At 40.6% G+C, this 17,492-nt stretch overlaps 3 protein-coding genes across 3 annotated transcripts; all 3 read right to left on the bottom strand.

Moving 5' to 3' along the window:
- Positions 1 to 373: 373 nt before the first annotated feature.
- LOC6602038 (E3 ubiquitin-protein ligase RNF185) lies at positions 374 to 2,230 on the bottom strand. The gene is made up of 4 exons (XM_002027051.2): positions 2,213 to 2,230; positions 1,162 to 1,592; positions 921 to 1,087; positions 374 to 840 (listed from the first exon to the last, which is right to left on the bottom strand). The coding sequence occupies exons 1-4, from the start codon at positions 2,228 to 2,230 to the stop codon at positions 740 to 742; spliced, it is 717 nt and encodes a 238-aa protein (XP_002027087.2). The 3' UTR covers positions 374 to 739.
- Positions 2,231 to 3,736: 1,506 nt separating this feature from the next.
- Positions 3,737 to 5,107, bottom strand: LOC6602037 (E3 ubiquitin-protein ligase RNF185). Its single transcript, XM_002027050.2, has 3 exons — positions 4,525 to 5,107; positions 4,284 to 4,450; positions 3,737 to 4,203 (listed from the first exon to the last, which is right to left on the bottom strand). The coding sequence occupies exons 1-3, from the start codon at positions 5,097 to 5,099 to the stop codon at positions 4,103 to 4,105; spliced, it is 843 nt and encodes a 280-aa protein (XP_002027086.2). The 5' UTR covers positions 5,100 to 5,107; the 3' UTR covers positions 3,737 to 4,102.
- A 10,999-nt stretch (positions 5,108 to 16,106) lies between these two features.
- On the bottom strand, positions 16,107 to 17,492 carry LOC6603400 (E3 ubiquitin-protein ligase RNF185). Its single transcript, XM_002028348.2, has 3 exons — positions 16,895 to 17,492; positions 16,654 to 16,820; positions 16,107 to 16,573 (listed from the first exon to the last, which is right to left on the bottom strand). Exons 1-3 carry the CDS (start codon positions 17,467 to 17,469, stop codon positions 16,473 to 16,475), a joined length of 843 nt encoding a protein of 280 aa, XP_002028384.1. The 5' UTR covers positions 17,470 to 17,492; the 3' UTR covers positions 16,107 to 16,472.

Below are 17,492 nucleotides of genomic sequence, written 5' to 3'. Positions count from 1 at the left end.
ACACATCCACTTTTACCACAAATCTAATATACCCCAATACTCATTTTGAGTATCGGGTATAAAAATAAAATCATTTTCATTTAAAAGCTTTGGTTCATATTTGCTATTCCCGAAATATAAAAAGCAGCCCTCGTATAAATGTCGCTCGTTATGCAGCAGAGCCCTGCGGTCGGTTCTTCCTGGGATCCGAGCGTAACAAACTTTGTCTTGGTAGAGCTTAGTGCACGTGATGGAATTGGAATAACTTCAATTCAATTTCCTTGTTAGTAGTATTAAATTCTATTTGTAAATTAAGAATGATGATCAAAAGTATAATTTGTTACTTAGTTCTGGAGATAAAAGAACATATTGAAATGAAACTATTTAACTAACGTCAGTTGAGAAATTTCGTCATTTGGTTATGTATGTATTTCCGTTTATAATTTACAACTAATTTATAATTATCAATATATAAAGGCGATCCAGAGCATACAGAAATAATTGGTTTTTTATTAATAATATTGTGGGGCCACACCCACAACTAAACCCTTTTTGTGGTTTTTTCATTCAGGACGCTGAATATTTTTTGTGAATTGATCGCATTATAACCAGTAAACTCGGATTTCAATGCACTGGTGTGTGATAGTTTCGTAATTGCTGAAATTCCGCTGCTGGAACTGCTTTTTGATGTTTTGCGATTTTCCTTAACGGTTTAATGTCAATGGTGTTGTTCTCATTTTCATATACGGCTGTGTGATTTTTATGCAAAGAGTAACCATCCGATGCACAGAAAAGCCAAATAAAGAAACAGCTTGGAAAGTGTCTGTTCGTCTTCGTATTGCGTGGTGCCGCGATTGGCAGCTAAAAGTTAGAGAGAAGTAGGCAAATAAAGAGACTGGCCATACGACATAGGAAAAGAACAATAAAGCAAACGAACTCACCAGGCGGACGCGGTTCACCAAAATTAAGTGAAGATGTAATAAAACCAAAAGGAAAAGCGCCAATGCCAAACGACATATGAAACCCATCACCAAATCCAAAGCCAGGGAAACCAGGCACCGGTTCTGGCTCGGTGCGGTGGCCAGCGGGTCGTGGGGGAACTTTATTGCTGTAGAAATAAAGAAGCAAATATCATTGTTAAATTTTAAATTTTTGTTTGTTTATTTCTTAAGTTGTATTCACCGAGGATCCTCTTGCCGCGTGCTATTTCGCCCATAAAGTGGTATGACTTTGTCTTTGTCAACTGCAGCCTTGCATACGGGGCAGAGTTTACGACTGGGACGCGTCAATAGCCACTGGTGTAAGCAGGGCCAGCAGAACAAATGTCCGCACATGCTAACCACGGCATCTTTTGCTGTGTCCAAGCATATGTTACACTCATAAAGTGATTCATCACTATGTTCCTTATCGTTAGAACTGTTGCCAGTTGTGTCCTTTTTATCAGCACTTAAGCCTGGCTCAGAGTCAGTCGGTACTGACTGTGCAGTCCCAGAATCGTCAGATTTATTCAAATCAGCAATGTTTCCACCAGCAAGAGAACTCCCCGAAAATGAGTACGATGTACTGGAAGCAGCCCCTTCTTCCTCCGAAACTACCAACGTGCGCCTTCCAAACTGTCGCAATTGAGTTGTAATATGTTCATTATGTTTTTCATTGTTCAGATGCTCTGTGACTAAACTCGGCGCAGAAATAAAATTGCGATATGTTCTTTAATGCGTGACATCCAAATTGCAAGTGTGGCTTGCCTGCCCTTTACATTGCCGCTCCGATCGCTAAGCGCAGCTTCGCTCGGCCGACGTCGGTAGGCAGACGCAAAGCGGAGATAGCGAAGAGCGAGCTGGCAGAGAGCGTTTAGCAGGGCAAGCAAGCGCAAAGCTTTAACAAACAAATGAGTGACATAGACATAAGTAACAAACAAAATAAGCGGCTGAGGGCCAAGAATTAGGTGCTATTTGGTAAGCAGCTAATCGGCTGCGTTCTGCTCCGAACAATATACTTTATGGGGCCGGAAACGCTTCCTTCTTGTGCTTGTAACAGCACAAATGTGCATGTAACAGCACAAATGTGCATGTAACAGCACACACTGCATGTAACATCACAGACTATGCTTGTAACACGAAAGTACCAGAAACCTGGGTAAGCTAAGAGCGGTTTCCCGCCACATTCAATTCAAAATGTAGGTACAACAAATTCATTTTTTGATTTAACTTTCAATATGCATGCTGTTACTTACAGTTTGTAAGACATGCATCTAAGATATCTTGATCTTCTTAACTTGCGCACTTTTTGCCGTCTTTTTACTTCAAAACAAAAAATTGAAAAAATAAAAGCATTTTTATCACGCTGTATACGTTCAAAGCAACCAGGTCAGCTGTTTTTGTTTGCCAGATCCGATGAGAAATTGAAACATATCGATACCAAAAATTTGTAAAACCGGGAGCCCCTAAACCGAAATCTAAACGTATTGGCTGAAAACAAAAAGTACATCTAATTCTGTTTTTACACGGTAGATTGGTTCCTGATAAAACCATGTAAAAAAGATATTGATCGTATACAAAAATTGGTTATTGGTTCCTTATCTCTAAAACCTATTAAAATTAGGAAACATTGGAAAATTAAGTTTGCGTATAAAAAATGTCTTTACCAAACTCGTCTGATTGCATTGATAGTTCCCAAACACATTTCAACACATTTCTATTGCAAAAATTGAATCCCCTTAAATTTCCACAAAATAGGAATTCCCCTAAATGTTTGATATCTACAATTGCTCTGACCAGTAAATTTGCTTGTATGTACATATGTATATACATATACACAAAAAAAACGAGGGGGAACGTTGTGAGTTGCTGCGGACACCGCAACTCTACATTTATACCCGATACTAAGTCAGTATGGCTCTCCTCCGGCAGACGCCGCTAATATTAAACGACACGACAAAGAGTGCGTGCGAGAGAGACAGAAAATCAGTCTGAGCGTGACGTCGGGCGCTGCGTAGCCACTGCAAATTGATTTGTTCCTTTTGGCTATAAAAATGATCTGATCTGATCTGATCCAGATTCAGCAACCGGATAGATACGATCATTCTCTATGATTGTGCGTTTTTAGTTTTCTCGAATCTGCAATATTGTGGATGCAACAGATTTTCGTCCTTTGTGGGGTCGGAAAGGGATGGGGAGAAGTTTTGAAATATTTTTGTAGCAGTGACATATCACAGAAGTCTGGATCCAAAACATCGTTGCTCTAGCTCTTATAGTCTTTGAGCACTAGGCGCTGAAGGGGACGGACAGACGGACAGACAGACAGGGCTCAATCGACTCGGCTATTGATGCTGATCAAGAATATATATACTTTATGCGGTCGGAAACGATTCCTTCTGGACGTTACACACATCCACTTTTACCACAAATCTAATATACCCCAATACTCATTTTGAGTATCGGGTATAAAAATAAAATCATTTTCATTTAAAAGCTTTGGTTCATATTTGCTATTCCCGAAATATAAAAAGCAGCCCTCGTATAAATGTCGCTCGTTATGCAGCAGAGCCCTGCGGTCGGTTCTTCCTGGGATCCGAGCGTAACAAACTTTGTCTTGGTAGAGCTTAGTGCACGTGATGGAATTGGAATAACTTCAATTCAATTTCCTTGTTAGTAGTATTAAATTCTATTTGTAAATTAAGAATGATGATCAAAAGTATAATTTGTTACTTAGTTCTGGAGATAAAAGAACATATTGAAATGAAACTATTTAACTAACGTCAGTTGAGAAATTTCGTCATTTGGTTATGTATGTATTTCCGTTTATAATTTACAACTAATTTATAATTATCAATATATAAAGGCGATCCAGAGCATACAGAAATAATTGGTTTTTTATTAATAATATTGTGGGGCCACACCCACAACTAAACCCTTTTTGTGGTTTTTTCATTCAGGACGCTGAATATTTTTTGTGAATTGATCGCATTATAACCAGTAAACTCGGATTTCAATGCACTGGTGTGTGATAGTTTCGTAATTGCTGAAATTCCGCTGCTGGAACTGCTTTTTGATGTTTTGCGATTTTCCTTAACGGTTTAATGTCAATGGTGTTGTTCTCATTTTCATATACGGCTGTGTGATTTTTATGCAAAGAGTAACCATCCGATGCACAGAAAAGCCAAATAAAGAAACAGCTTGGAAAGTGTCTGTTCGTCTTCGTATTGCGTGGTGCCGCGATTGGCAGCTAAAAGTTAGAGAGAAGTAGGCAAATAAAGAGACTGGCCATACGACATAGGAAAAGAACAATAAAGCAAACGAACTCACCAGGCGGACGCGGTTCACCAAAATTAAGTGAAGATGTAATAAAACCAAAAGGAAAAGCGCCAATGCCAAACGACATATGAAACCCATCACCAAATCCAAAGCCAGGGAAACCAGGCACCGGTTCTGGCTCGGTGCGGTGGCCAGCGGGTCGTGGGGGAACTTTATTGCTGTAGAAATAAAGAAGCAAATATCATTGTTAAATTTTAAATTTTTGTTTGTTTATTTCTTAAGTTGTATTCACCGAGGATCCTCTTGCCGCGTGCTATTTCGCCCATAAAGTGGTATGACTTTGTCTTTGTCAACTGCAGCCTTGCATACGGGGCAGAGTTTACGACTGGGACGCGTCAATAGCCACTGGTGTAAGCAGGGCCAGCAGAACAAATGTCCGCACATGCTAACCACGGCATCTTTTGCTGTGTCCAAGCATATGTTACACTCATAAAGTGATTCATCACTATGTTCCTTATCGTTAGAACTGTTGCCAGTTGTGTCCTTTTTATCAGCACTTAAGCCTGGCTCAGAGTCAGTCGGTACTGACTGTGCAGTCCCAGAATCGTCAGATTTATTCAAATCAGCAATGTTTCCACCAGCAAGAGAACTCCCCGAAAATGAGTACGATGTACTGGAAGCAGCCCCTTCTTCCTCCGAAACTACCAACGTGGGCCTTCCAAACTGTCGCAATTGAGTTGTAATATGTTCATTATGTTTTTCATTGTTCAGATGCTCTGTGACTGTGTCAGTACTGTTGACGTTGCTGCTTCCACTATATGTTGAGTTGGGCTGCTCCAGTATTGCAGCCAGTTGCGGCATTTTCATGGTTGATCCAGGCTTTCACTTTATAAGCAGGGACCATAATCATTATAAATTATATTTAAAAAATCACAAAATTAAAATGTAAATTAAGTTTAAAGAACATTCTTCGGTGACATTATTTTTATAAATTATACTAGGCAACAAAATTTAACATTTTATTTACACTTCTAAGCAAACCAACGTTTTCTGATAGATTTGGCGCTAACATTTTATACCCGATACTCAAAATGAGTATTGGGGTATATTAGATTTGTGGTAAAAGTGGATGTGTGTAACGTCCAGAAGGAATCGTTTCCGACCCCATAAAGTATATATATTCTTGATCAGCATCAATAGCCGAGTCGATTGAGCCATGGCTATCTGTCCACAAACGACGAAAATCTGTGGCATCCACAATTTTAAAAATACGAAAAAGCCAAAAACGCAATCGTACAGAATGACCATATCTTCTAGACTGCAGAACCTGAATTGGATCGTATCCTTATTATAGCCAGAATGAAGAAAACAATTTCATTTTTTCTCGCCCTGTCTCTCTCTAACACACACGTATCATAGGCTTGGCTTAGCGTAAAACATTAGCGCCTCGATCTCAGAGACTATAAAAGCTAGAGCAACCAAATTTTTGATCCACACTCCTGTGATATCGGACCATGACGAGTTAGTTTTAAAAATTCCGCCTCACCCCCTTCCGCTCCCTCAAAGGACGAAAATCTGGGGCATCCACAAATCTCAGAGACTATTCAGATCGGATTATTATTATAGCCAAAAGTAACAAATCAATTTTCAGTGGCTACACAGCGGCCGTCGACACGTTCTGACTGATTTTCTGTCTCTCTCGTTTAATGTAGCCATACTGACTATGTATCGGATATAAATGTAGTGTTGCGGTCGCAGCTGCAACTCACAGCGTTCCCCCTCATATTTTTCTGTTGTATGGTTTTTTTTAAATTGAAAAAACCTGTTATTTTATTAATGTTTTTTTTTTTGAGCTAGTGCTTCTTTTTTCCTCTAACTTTAGCATCTTACATCTGGTTGTGTTAAACTTTACACTGAACTATTGAACTAGCCACTGCAAATTGATTTGTTCATTCTGGCTATAATAACACAAGTTCACAAATTAGGGTCAATTTTTTGACCCGAGCAGATGATAACGATTTTTACCGTTATTTGGTGCCCTAAACTCAGATCTTCAAACCGTTTGTCAAGAATGGTTTTAGTTATCGAGTTCGCGGATGGTGGCGGTACTGCGCTCTTATAACAGCTGTCAACTGACTACGTTGCATCGAACATCGTTCGGAATTTGTTTTTGTACTGTAATTGTGCTAAACTTGTAAACGTTGTACAGAGGCTGTTATATGCTCCGAAAACGTGGGAAAATCGGTAACTACAAATCACCGGATTACAAACAAGTAATCGACAATTTTTTGAAGAGTTACCACAAGATTGGAGCTCGAATGTCTCTCAAGATACATTTTCTGCATTCACATCTTTCCCACAAAACTTTGGCAGTACGAGCGACGAGTAAGGAGAGCGGCTACATCAAGATATAGCGAAAATCGAAAGGCGATACCAAGGATTTGGGACGAAGGCATGATGAGCGACTACTGTTGGACCCTATTTCGAAAACTAGAACCAATTTAAAAAAACGGGATGCTGATTTGGATTCAGCCTCCGAATCTACTTCATAGTTTTCTCGTATCTTTAAAGTTTTGGATGCCACACATTTTCGTCCTTTGTGGAGGCGGAGAGAAATTTTGAAATACTCTTGTGACAGTGTGACATTACAGGAGTCCGGATAAAAAATATGGTTGCTCTTGCTCTTATAGTCTTTAAGAACTAGGCGTCAAACAGATGGATAGACAGACGTCGCTATATTGACTCGGTTATTCATGCTAATCAAGAATATATATACTTTATGGGGCCGGAAACGCTTCCTTCTTGTGCTTGTAACAGCACAAATGTGCATGTAACAGCACAAATGTGCATGTAACAGCACACACTGCATGTAACGGACGAACCAGCGAGGTATAGAGAGTCTTTGTTATATAGGGGTCGTCAAATTCCTTTGACCACCTCTTTATAAACCCAAGCACGCCCATGGCCTTATTTACCATGGTAGAAATGTGTTCGGAAAACTTTAACTTGGGGTCTAACATAACACCCAGATCATCCACCAGGGTAATTCTCTCAAGAGAACCCCCAAATAGGGTGTATGGAGCCAACAAAGGGCTAGAACGATGAAATGTCATAACTTTGCATTTCGAGGCATTAAGGTGTAACAAGTTTGCACAACACCATGACTGAAAGCTATTGAGATCGGATTGCAAGCGAGAATGAAATGAAATGTCCTTGTACTGGACACAGAGTTTAACATCATCCGCATACATAAGTACTCGAGAGTATGTTAATACTGAAGGCAAGTCATTAATAAAGAGTGTGAAGAGTAAGGGGCCTAGATGGCTGCCCTGTGGTACTCCCGAAGAAACCTTTACTGGTAAAGAGAGGGAGTTTTTGAAGAGGACTCTTTGAGACCTAGAACAAAGATAGCTAGAAATCCATCTCAGGATGTTGGGCGGAAACCCTAAAAGGTCAAGTTTATGTGCTAAATGAGTGGAATGAGTCCTATATCATTCCGCTTCACAAAAAAGGTTCAAGATCAAACATTGAAAACTATCGTGGTATCGCAAAGCTTTCCGCCATCCCGAAGCTTCTTGAGTTCCTGGTCACCCGGCAACTGCAACATCTTTGTTGCAGCTTGATATCTCCGTCGCAACACGGTTTTTTCAGACATCGTTCAACATCGACTAACCTTCTTGAGTTTTCTAACCTAATCCACCGTGGTTTTCAAATTGGTTCGCAGACGGATGTAGTTTTTACTGACTTCAGCAAGGCATTCGATTCTGTGAACCATGCTCTGCTTATTCACAAGCTCTCTTTATTAGGGTTCCCAACGAATCTTCTAGATTGGATTTTGTCCTATCTCTCTAACCGCACTCAACGTGTTTTGTTTTCTAACGTGTTGTCAAATACTGTAAATGTTACTTCAGGTGTGCCACAGGGAAGTCATCTGGGCCCGCTTCTGTTCATTTTATTTGTGAATGACCTTCCTCAAGTCATAACATACTCTACTACACTAATGTATGCTGATGATGTCAAAATCTGTCTTTCTTACTCTGATTGGTATTTGCACACACGCCTTCAACTTGATCTAAGTGAACTACTATTGTGGTGTTCAACTAATCTTCTTTTTCTGAACCTTTCCAAATGCAAACTTATGACATTTTACCGTCGCGCTCCTCATTTTGTCCCATATGTTCTAGGAAATCATGTCCTTGAACGAATTTCGAGTTCAAATGACCTCGGAGTCCTTTTTGATCATAAGATGTGTTTTAACACCCATATAGCTGCAACTGTAAATAAAGCTAAGGGTGTTTTAGCGTTCATCAAGCGTTGGTCCAAGGAGTTTGACGACCCGTACGTTACAAAACAACTGTACATCTCGTTAGTACGTCCTATATTGGAGTATTGTTCTTGTGTGTGGAGCCCGCAGTATAAAGAACAGCAGGCTGTTATTGAATCCGTGCAAAAGCAATTTTTAATTTTTGCCCTTCGGAACTTTAACTGGGACTCAGGTAGAATCTTGCCACCCTACCGGTCTAGGCTAAATCTTATTGACCTGCCGTCGTTGCACCATCGCAGAATATGCAATGGCGTAATGTTCGTGCACAAGCTCCTTCTTGGGACTGTTGACTCCCAAACTCTCTTGGGTCAGATTGACTTGGCCGTTCCATCTAGACCTACCCGTACTTTTAGGCCTATCCGTCTACCCATATGTAGATCTAATTATGCTGATCATGAACCTTTTAGGGTTTTATGCCATAATTATAACTCCCTCTGTCAAACCCTATCCCCTGAACTGTCTCTTAAACTAATTGCATGCAATATTTATAATCATTTAAATTTAGCTAACTTTTAACTTATCTTTTTCCGCCTTTAGTAACTAAGTACCATTATTAACAGATAATTGTTAATTAAATAAATAAATAAATAAAAGGGAATGGTTTACAGAGTCGAATGCTTTACTAAAGTCGGTGTAAATAACATCCGTCTGTAAGTTACCTTGAAAGCCTTTAATAATGAAAGAGGTAAACTCTAACAAGTTCGTGGTGGTTGATCGCCGCCTTATAAATCCATGCTGAGTTGGAGATATAAGTGACTTGCAGAGATGTTGCAAGTGCGGAGTTAAAACCTTCTCAAACAATTTGGGAATAGCGGATAACTTTGCTATACCTCTATAATTTTTTGCATCAGACTTGCTACCTTTTTTATGGAGAGGAATTATAAACGATTCCTTCCAGATTGGGGGGAAGCAAGAGGAATCAATGGACAGGGTGAATAGTTTAAGCAATGGTCCACACAGAGCCTCGGCGAAGTACCTGAGTACACAACCTGGAACCCCGTCTGGACCCGGTGAAAACACCGGCTTAACTAGTCGAAGATCATGAAGTAGGGAATATTCATTTAACAAGGGACTGAAAATGCCGTTCGACCTCGGTAATCCGTATGGGTACGGTTGACCAGAGTAGCGTTCCTCAGAATAGGTGGTTTGGAAAAACTGGGCAAAAAGATCGGCAATTGCCTGATCATTATTTGCCGACGTATTACAAAATGACAGCGAGGATGGGTGTGCGGACGTTCTACGCTTACTGTTTACGAAGCAGTAAAACTGTTTAGGGTCCTGAGAAAAACGTATCCTGCAACGAGATAGGTAGTTCTTATAGCATTGAGCATTAAGAACTGAAAAGTTTGACCGAGCTATTACATAACGAGAGTGAGAAGTATGAGAGCCCACTTCTTGAAATTTTTTATAAAGTCTTGATTTTAAGTTTTTTAGACTGGATAACTCTTTGGTAAACCAAGGGGGCTTTCCAGATCTAATCGGACAAGAAAGCGGGACACAAGAATCAAAAAATGTGCCAAGAGCATTGTAAAAAATGTTTGTGCCTTTTGTCACATCAGTGCACAAGTACAAAGCGGACCAATCAAAATCCCTAATTGGGTTATTAAGCTTCGCAAACTCGGCTTTACGAAAGAAGCGGACACGTTCAGGTAGTCTACTCGACCGATACAATACAGTTGGTCCTATATCTAGCGACACCTCGAAAGTAGGGTGGTAGGCGTCTTCAGGTATAGTGAGCGGAAGGGCTCGGGTTAACAACACTATGGTCGGATCCGATACAAAGCATAGATCAAGCAATCGACCCAAGGAATTTTTCACATGATTGACTTGAGACAGGGACAGGTCAAGCAAGTCATACGATCTTTATCAGATAGCGAGGAAGCAACAGCGGTTAAAGCGGACAAGTGCTGATCATAAATTGAAATATCCGAAGAAGGTGGGATATACGAGCAAGTAATGAATATAGCGAAAGCGGGAAGAATCAGTTTTACACACAGGAATTCCAGTTCCTGTTGAACTTGGACTGTGAAGTGTTCTGACGTGAAGTAAGAGTCCACTGCAATTAGAACCCCTCCTGCACGTCGAGACGAACGGTCCTTTCTAAAAGTTGTGTACCGACCTGCCAAAACCTCGGAACTAAGAATGTCCGGCTTTAACCAGGTTTCAGTAAACACAATAACGTGGGAAGCAAATGCAACACTATCCCGGAAAAGAATGCTGAGCTTACTACGCAAGCCTCTTACATTCTGATAGGTTACTAAAAGAGAAGTTCGTTTTTTGGAAAGGTTGGAGCAAGACGGGAAGTTGAGGAAGAGGAAATTGAGGTTGAGGGTGGCACGCTGGAAAGATTTGGAAGCGATATGGGGGGCCTATTCTTCTTCTTTGCCTTAAACTCCTTCACCACCAAATGCTCCGGCCAAAATTTGGTGGAGCAAATGGTGTCAAATTGAGTTGGGGAGATGCTTATCTTAAACGACGCTATCTCCCTGTCATAAGAGAAGTTAAATTTCTCCACCTTTAAACCCACGGCTTTTATTTTGCTTTGAATAAAAGCAGTTACATCATTAGATGTGAGGTCAGGGGCCAGCCGTGAAACAAAAACTTGTCGTTTTGGTGGGACTCCCACCAGTGGTTTAGTCACCAAAGGTCTAGTACCTGTGGTGGCAATATCCGGAGGTCCGGAACGTCTATTTACTGGTGGGATCGGGATAGACGGGACAACTAGTGAACTTGCGGACACCACGGACACGGACGCTGCAGACGTACTTGGCTGCACATTCTCCGAGGCGATGAATTCGGCTACCGAATCTGCATCGCCAGCAGCTGTCGTTGCATTTGGAGCGGCAAACGAGATCAACTGCTGCACACTTGGAGTGGTCGGAGTCAGTTTTTCGGCGGCGCACGGATGAGTGACGGTTGGCACTTGCAGGTCCCGCGGAGTGACCTTTTTGCGCCTCGGAGACTCATTCAGCAGTTTTAAACCGCTAAACTGAGCCTCCATGGCTAGGAGCCGATCGTATTGGTTTTTGAAACCAACGGTCAGCTCCTTAAAGCCACTCCGCGTCTGCCTCATAAAAGATACCATTTCCTTCTCCACCGCACGGCATGCCCCGCAACTATAATGCAAGCCATTACGTTTGGCTATAGCATCAATCACGAGGCCAGAAAATCCCGCGCATTTTGCGTGGACTACGCTGTCGCAGAGCCAGCAGGGGTCATTCGGCTGATCGTGAGTGATCTGCTTCTTGCAGGTTTTTTTGGCGCAGACCACAGCGAATTCCATTTTTATACCCGATACTCAAAATGAGTATTGGGGTATATTAGATTTGTGGTAAAAGTGGATGTGTGTAACGTCCAGAAGGAATCGTTTCCGACCCTATAAAGTATATATATTCTTGATCAGCATCAATAGCCGAGTCGATTGAGCCCTGTCTGTCTGTCCGTCCGTCCGTCTGTCCGTCTGTCCGTCTGTCCGTCTGTCCGTCCCCTTCAGCGCCTAATGCTCAAAGACTATAAGAGCTAGAGCAACGATGTTTTGGATCCAGACTTCTGTGATATGTCACTGCTACCAAAATATTTCAAAACTTTGCCCCGCCCACTTCCGCCCCCTCAAAGGGCGAAAATCTGTGGCATCCACAATTTTAAAGATACGAGAAAACCAAAAACGCAGAATCGTAGAGAATGACCATATCTTTTATGCTGCAGAATCTGAATTGGATCGTATTATTATTATAGCCAGCATCAAGAAAACAATTTCATTTTTTCTCGCCCTGTCTCTCTCTAACACACACGTAGCATAGGCGGCTTTGCTTAGAGTAAAACATTAGCGCCTAGATCTCAGAGACTATAAAAGCTAGAGCAACCAAATTTGGTATCCACACTCCTAATATATCGGACCGAGACGAGTTTGTTTCAAAATTTCGCCATATGACCATATCTATCAGATTGGTGAATCTGGATCAGATCAGATCATTTTTATAGCCAAAAGGAACAAATCAATTTGCATTGGCTACGCAGCGCCCGACGTCACGCTCAGACTGATTTTCTGTCTCTCTCGCACGCACTCTTTGTCGTGTCGTTAAATATTAGCGGCGTCTGCCGGAGGAGAGCCATACTGACTTAGTATCGGGTATAACCGTAGAGTTGCGGTGTCCGCAGCAACTCACAACGTTCCCCCTCGTTATTATTTAAATATTTTCTTAAGAAAATTTACGAAGAAAAATTAAAATTTCCAAAACAAATTGGTATCAGACCAATGTGCCAGACAACGCTCAAAGCGGAATTGGTAAGAAAAAAATTATTTTTTCAATTTTTTGTTTTGAAGTAAAAAGACGGCAAAAAGTGCGCAAGTTAAGAAGATCAAGATATCTTAGATGCATGTCTTACAAACTGTAAGTAACAGCATGCATATTGAAAGTTAAATCAAAAAATGAATTTGTTGTACCTACATTTTGAATTGAATGTGGCGGGAAACCGCTCTTAGCTTACCCAGGTTTCTGGTACTTTCGTGTTACAAGCATAGTCTGTGATGTTACATGCAGTGTGTGCTGTTACATGCACATTTGTGCTGTTACAAGCACAAGAAGGAAGCGTTTCCGGCCCCATAAAGTATATATATTCTTGATTAGCATGAATAACCGAGTCAATATAGCGACGTCTGTCGCCTTTCGATTTTCGCTATATCTTGATGTAGCCGCTCTCCTTACTCGTCGCTCGTACTGCCAAAGTTTTGTGGGAAAGATGTGAATGCAGAAAATGTATCTTGAGAGACATTTGAGCTCCAATCTTGTGGTAACTCTTCAAAAAATTGTCGATTACTTGTTTGTAATCCGGTGATTTGTAGTTACCGATTTTCCCACGTTTTCGGAGCATATAACAGCCTCTGTACAACGTTTACAAGTTTAGCACAATTACAGTACAAAAACAAATTCCGAACGATGTTCGATGCAACGTAGTCAGTTGACAGCTGTTATAAGAGCGCAGTACCGCCACCATCCGCGAACTCGATAACTAAAACCATTCTTGACAAACGGTTTGAAGATCTGAGTTTAGGGCACCAAATAACGGTAAAAATCGTTATCATCTGCTCGGGTCAAAAAATTGACCCTAATTTGTGAACTTGTGTTATTATAGCCAGAATGAACAAATCAATTTGCAGTGGCTAGTTCAATAGTTCAGTGTAAAGTTTAACACAACCAGATGTAAGATGCTAAAGTTAGAGGAAAAAAAGAAGCACTAGCTCCGAAAAAAAACATTAATAAAATACCATTTTTTTTTTTAATTTAAAAAAAACCATACAACAGAAAAATATGAGCGGGAACGCTGTGAGTTGCAGCTGCGACCGCAACACTACATTTATACCCGATACATAGTCAGTATGGCTACATTAAACGAGAGAGACAGAAAATCAGTCAGAACGTGTCGACGGACGCTGCGTAGCCACTGAAAATTGATTTGTTACTTTTGGCTATAATAATAATCCGATCTGATCCATATTCAGCAATCTCATAGATACGGTCATTCTGTATGATTGTGCGTATCTTCGTATCGTCAATATTGTGGATGCCACAGATTTTCGTCCTTTGTGGAGGCGGAGAGAAATTTTGAAATACACTTGTGACAGTGTGACATTACAGGAGTCCGGATAAAAAATGTGGTTGCTCTTGCTCTTATAGTCTTTAAGAACTAGGCGTCAAACAGATGGATAGACAGACGTCGCTATATTGACTCGGTTATTCATGCTAATCAAGAATATATATACTTTATGGGGCCGGAAACGCTTCCTTCTTGTGCTTGTAACAGCACAAATGTGCATGTAACAGCACAAATGTGCATGTAACAGCACACACTGCATGTAACATCACAGACTATGCTTGTAACACGAAAGTACCAGAAACCTGGGTAAGCTAAGAGCGGTTTCCCGCCACATTCAATTCAAAATGTAGGTACAACAAATTCATTTTTTGATTTAACTTTCAATATGCATGCTGTTACTTACAGTTTGTAAGACATGCATCTAAGATATCTTGATCTTCTTATCTTGCGCACTTTTTGCCGTCTTTTTACTTCAAAACAAAAAATTGAAAAAATAAAAGCATTTTTATCACGCTGTATACGTTCAAAGCAACCAGGTCAGCTGTTTTTGTTTGCCAGATCCGATGAGAAATTGAAACATATCGATACCAAAAATTTGTAAAACCGGGAGCCCCTAAACCGAAATCTAAACGTAAGGCTGAAAACATAAAGTACATCTAATTCTGTTTTTACACGGTAGATTGGTTCCTGATAAAACCATGTAAAAAAGATATTGATCGTATACAAAAATTGGTTATTGGTTCCTTATCTCTAAAACCTATTAAAATTAGGAAACATTGGAAAATTAAGTTTGCGTATAAAAAATGTCTTTACCAAACTCGTCTGATTGCATTGATAGTTCCCAAACACATTTCAACACATTTCTATTGCAAAAATTGAATCCCCTTAAATTTCCACAAAATAGGAATTCCCCTAAATGTTTGATATCTACAATTGCTCTGACCAGTAAATTTGCTTGTATGTACATATGTATATACATATACACAAAAAAAACGAGGGGGAACGTTGTGAGTTGCTGCGGACACCGCAACTCTACATTTATACCCGATACTAAGTCAGTATGGCTCTCCTCCGGCAGACGCCGCTAATATTAAACGACACGACAAAGAGTGCGTGCGAGAGAGACAGAAAATCAGTCTGAGCGTGACGTCGGGCGCTGCGTAGCCACTGCAAATTGATTTGTTCCTTTTGGCTATAAAAATGATCTGATCTGATCTGATCCAGATTCAGCAACCGGATAGATACGATCATTCTCTATGATTGTGCGTTTTTAGTTTTCTCGAATCTGCAATATTGTGGATGCAACAGATTTTCGTCCTTTGTGGGGTCGGAAAGGGATGGGGCGAAGTTTTGAAATATTTTTGTAGCAGTGACATATCACAGAAGTCTGGATCCAAAACATCGTTGCTCTAGCTCTTATAGTCTTTGAGCACTAGGCGCTGAAGGGGACGGACAGACGGACGGACGGACGGACGGACAGACGGACAGACAGACAGGGCTCAATCGACTCGGCTATTGATGCTGATCAAGAATATATATACTTTATGCGGTCGAAAACGATTCCTTCTGGACGTTACACACATCCACTTTTACCACAAATCTAATATACCCCAATACTCATTTTGAGTATCGGGTATAAAAATAAAATCATTTTCATTTAAAAGCTTTGGTTCATATTTGCTATTCCCGAAATATAAAAAGCAGCCCTCGTATAAATGTCGCTCGTTATGCAGCAGAGCCCTGCGGTCGGTTCTTCCTGGGATCCGAGCGTAACAAACTTTGTCTTGGTAGAGCTTAGTGCACGTGATGGAATTGGAATAACTTCAATTCAATTTCCTTGTTAGTAGTATTAAAGAAAATTCTATTTGTAAATTAAGAATGATGATCAAAAGTATAATTTGTTACTTAGTTCTGGAGATAAAAGAACATATTGAAATGAAACTATTGAACTAACGTCAGTTGAGAAATTTCGTCATTTGGTTATGTATGTATTTCCGTTTATAATTTACAACTAATTTATAATTATCAATATATAAAGGCGATCCAGAGCATACAGAAATAATTGGTTTTTTATTAATAATATTGTGGGGCCACACCCACAACTAAACCCTTTTTGTGGTTTTTTCATTCAGGACGCTGAATATTTTTTGTGAATTGATCGCATTATAACCAGTAAACTCGGATTTCAATGCACTGGTGTGTGATAGTTTCGTAATTGCTGAAATTCCGCTGCTGGAACTGCTTTTTGATGTTTTGCGATTTTCCTTAACGGTTTAATGTCAATGGTGTTGTTCTCATTTTCATATACGGCTGTGTGATTTTTATGCAAAGAGTAACCATCCGATGCACAGAAAAGCCAAATAAAGAAACAGCTTGGAAAGTGTCTGTTCGTCTTCGTATTGCGTGGTGCCGCGATTGGCAGCTAAAAGTTAGAGAGAAGTAGGCAAATAAAGAGACTGGCCATACGACATAGGAAAAGAACAATAAAGCAAACGAACTCACCAGGCGGACGCGGTTCACCAAAATTAAGTGAAGATGTAATAAAACCAAAAGGAAAAGCGCCAATGCCAAACGACATATGAAACCCATCACCAAATCCAAAGCCAGGGAAACCAGGCACCGGTTCTGGCTCGGTGCGGTGGCCAGCGGGTCGTGGGGGAACTTTATTGCTGTAGAAATAAAGAAGCAAATATCATTGTTAAATTTTAAATTTTTGTTTGTTTATTTCTTAAGTTGTATTCACCGAGGATCCTCTTGCCGCGTGCTATTTCGACCATAAAGTGGTATGACTTTGTCTTTGTCAACTGCAGCCTTGCATACGGGGCAGAGTTTACGACTGGGACGCGTCAATAGCCACTGGTGTAAGCAGGGCCAGCAGAACAAATGTCCGCACATGCTAACCACGGCATCTTTTGCTGTGTCCAAGCATATGTTACACTCATAAAGTGATTCATCACTATGTTCCTTATCGTTAGAACTGTTGCCAGTTGTGTCCTTTTTATCAGCACTTAAGCCTGGCTCAGAGTCAGTCGGTACTGACTGTGCAGTCCCAGAATCGTCAGATTTATTCAAATCAGCAATGTTTCCACCAGCAAGAGAACTCCCCGAAAATGAGTACGATGTACTGGAAGCAGCCCCTTCTTCCTCCGAAACTACCAACGTGGGCCTTCCAAACTGTCGCAATTGAGTTGTAATATGTTCATTATGTTTTTCATTGTTCAGATGCTCTGTGACTGTGTCAGTACTGTTGACGTTGCTGCTTCCACTATATGTTGAGTTGGGCTGCTCCAGTATTGCAGCCAGTTGCGGCATTTCCATGGTTGATCCAGGCTTTCACTTTA

Source organism: Drosophila persimilis, unplaced genomic scaffold (genome assembly GCF_003286085.1).
Source record: "Drosophila persimilis strain 14011-0111.01,24,50 unplaced genomic scaffold, DperRS2 tig00000520-arrow-pilon, whole genome shotgun sequence".
Classification (NCBI taxonomy): Eukaryota; Metazoa; Arthropoda; class Insecta; order Diptera; family Drosophilidae; genus Drosophila; species Drosophila persimilis.
Note: the sequence above shows the minus strand (reverse complement) of the source record. Positions and strands in the feature narration are given on the sequence as shown.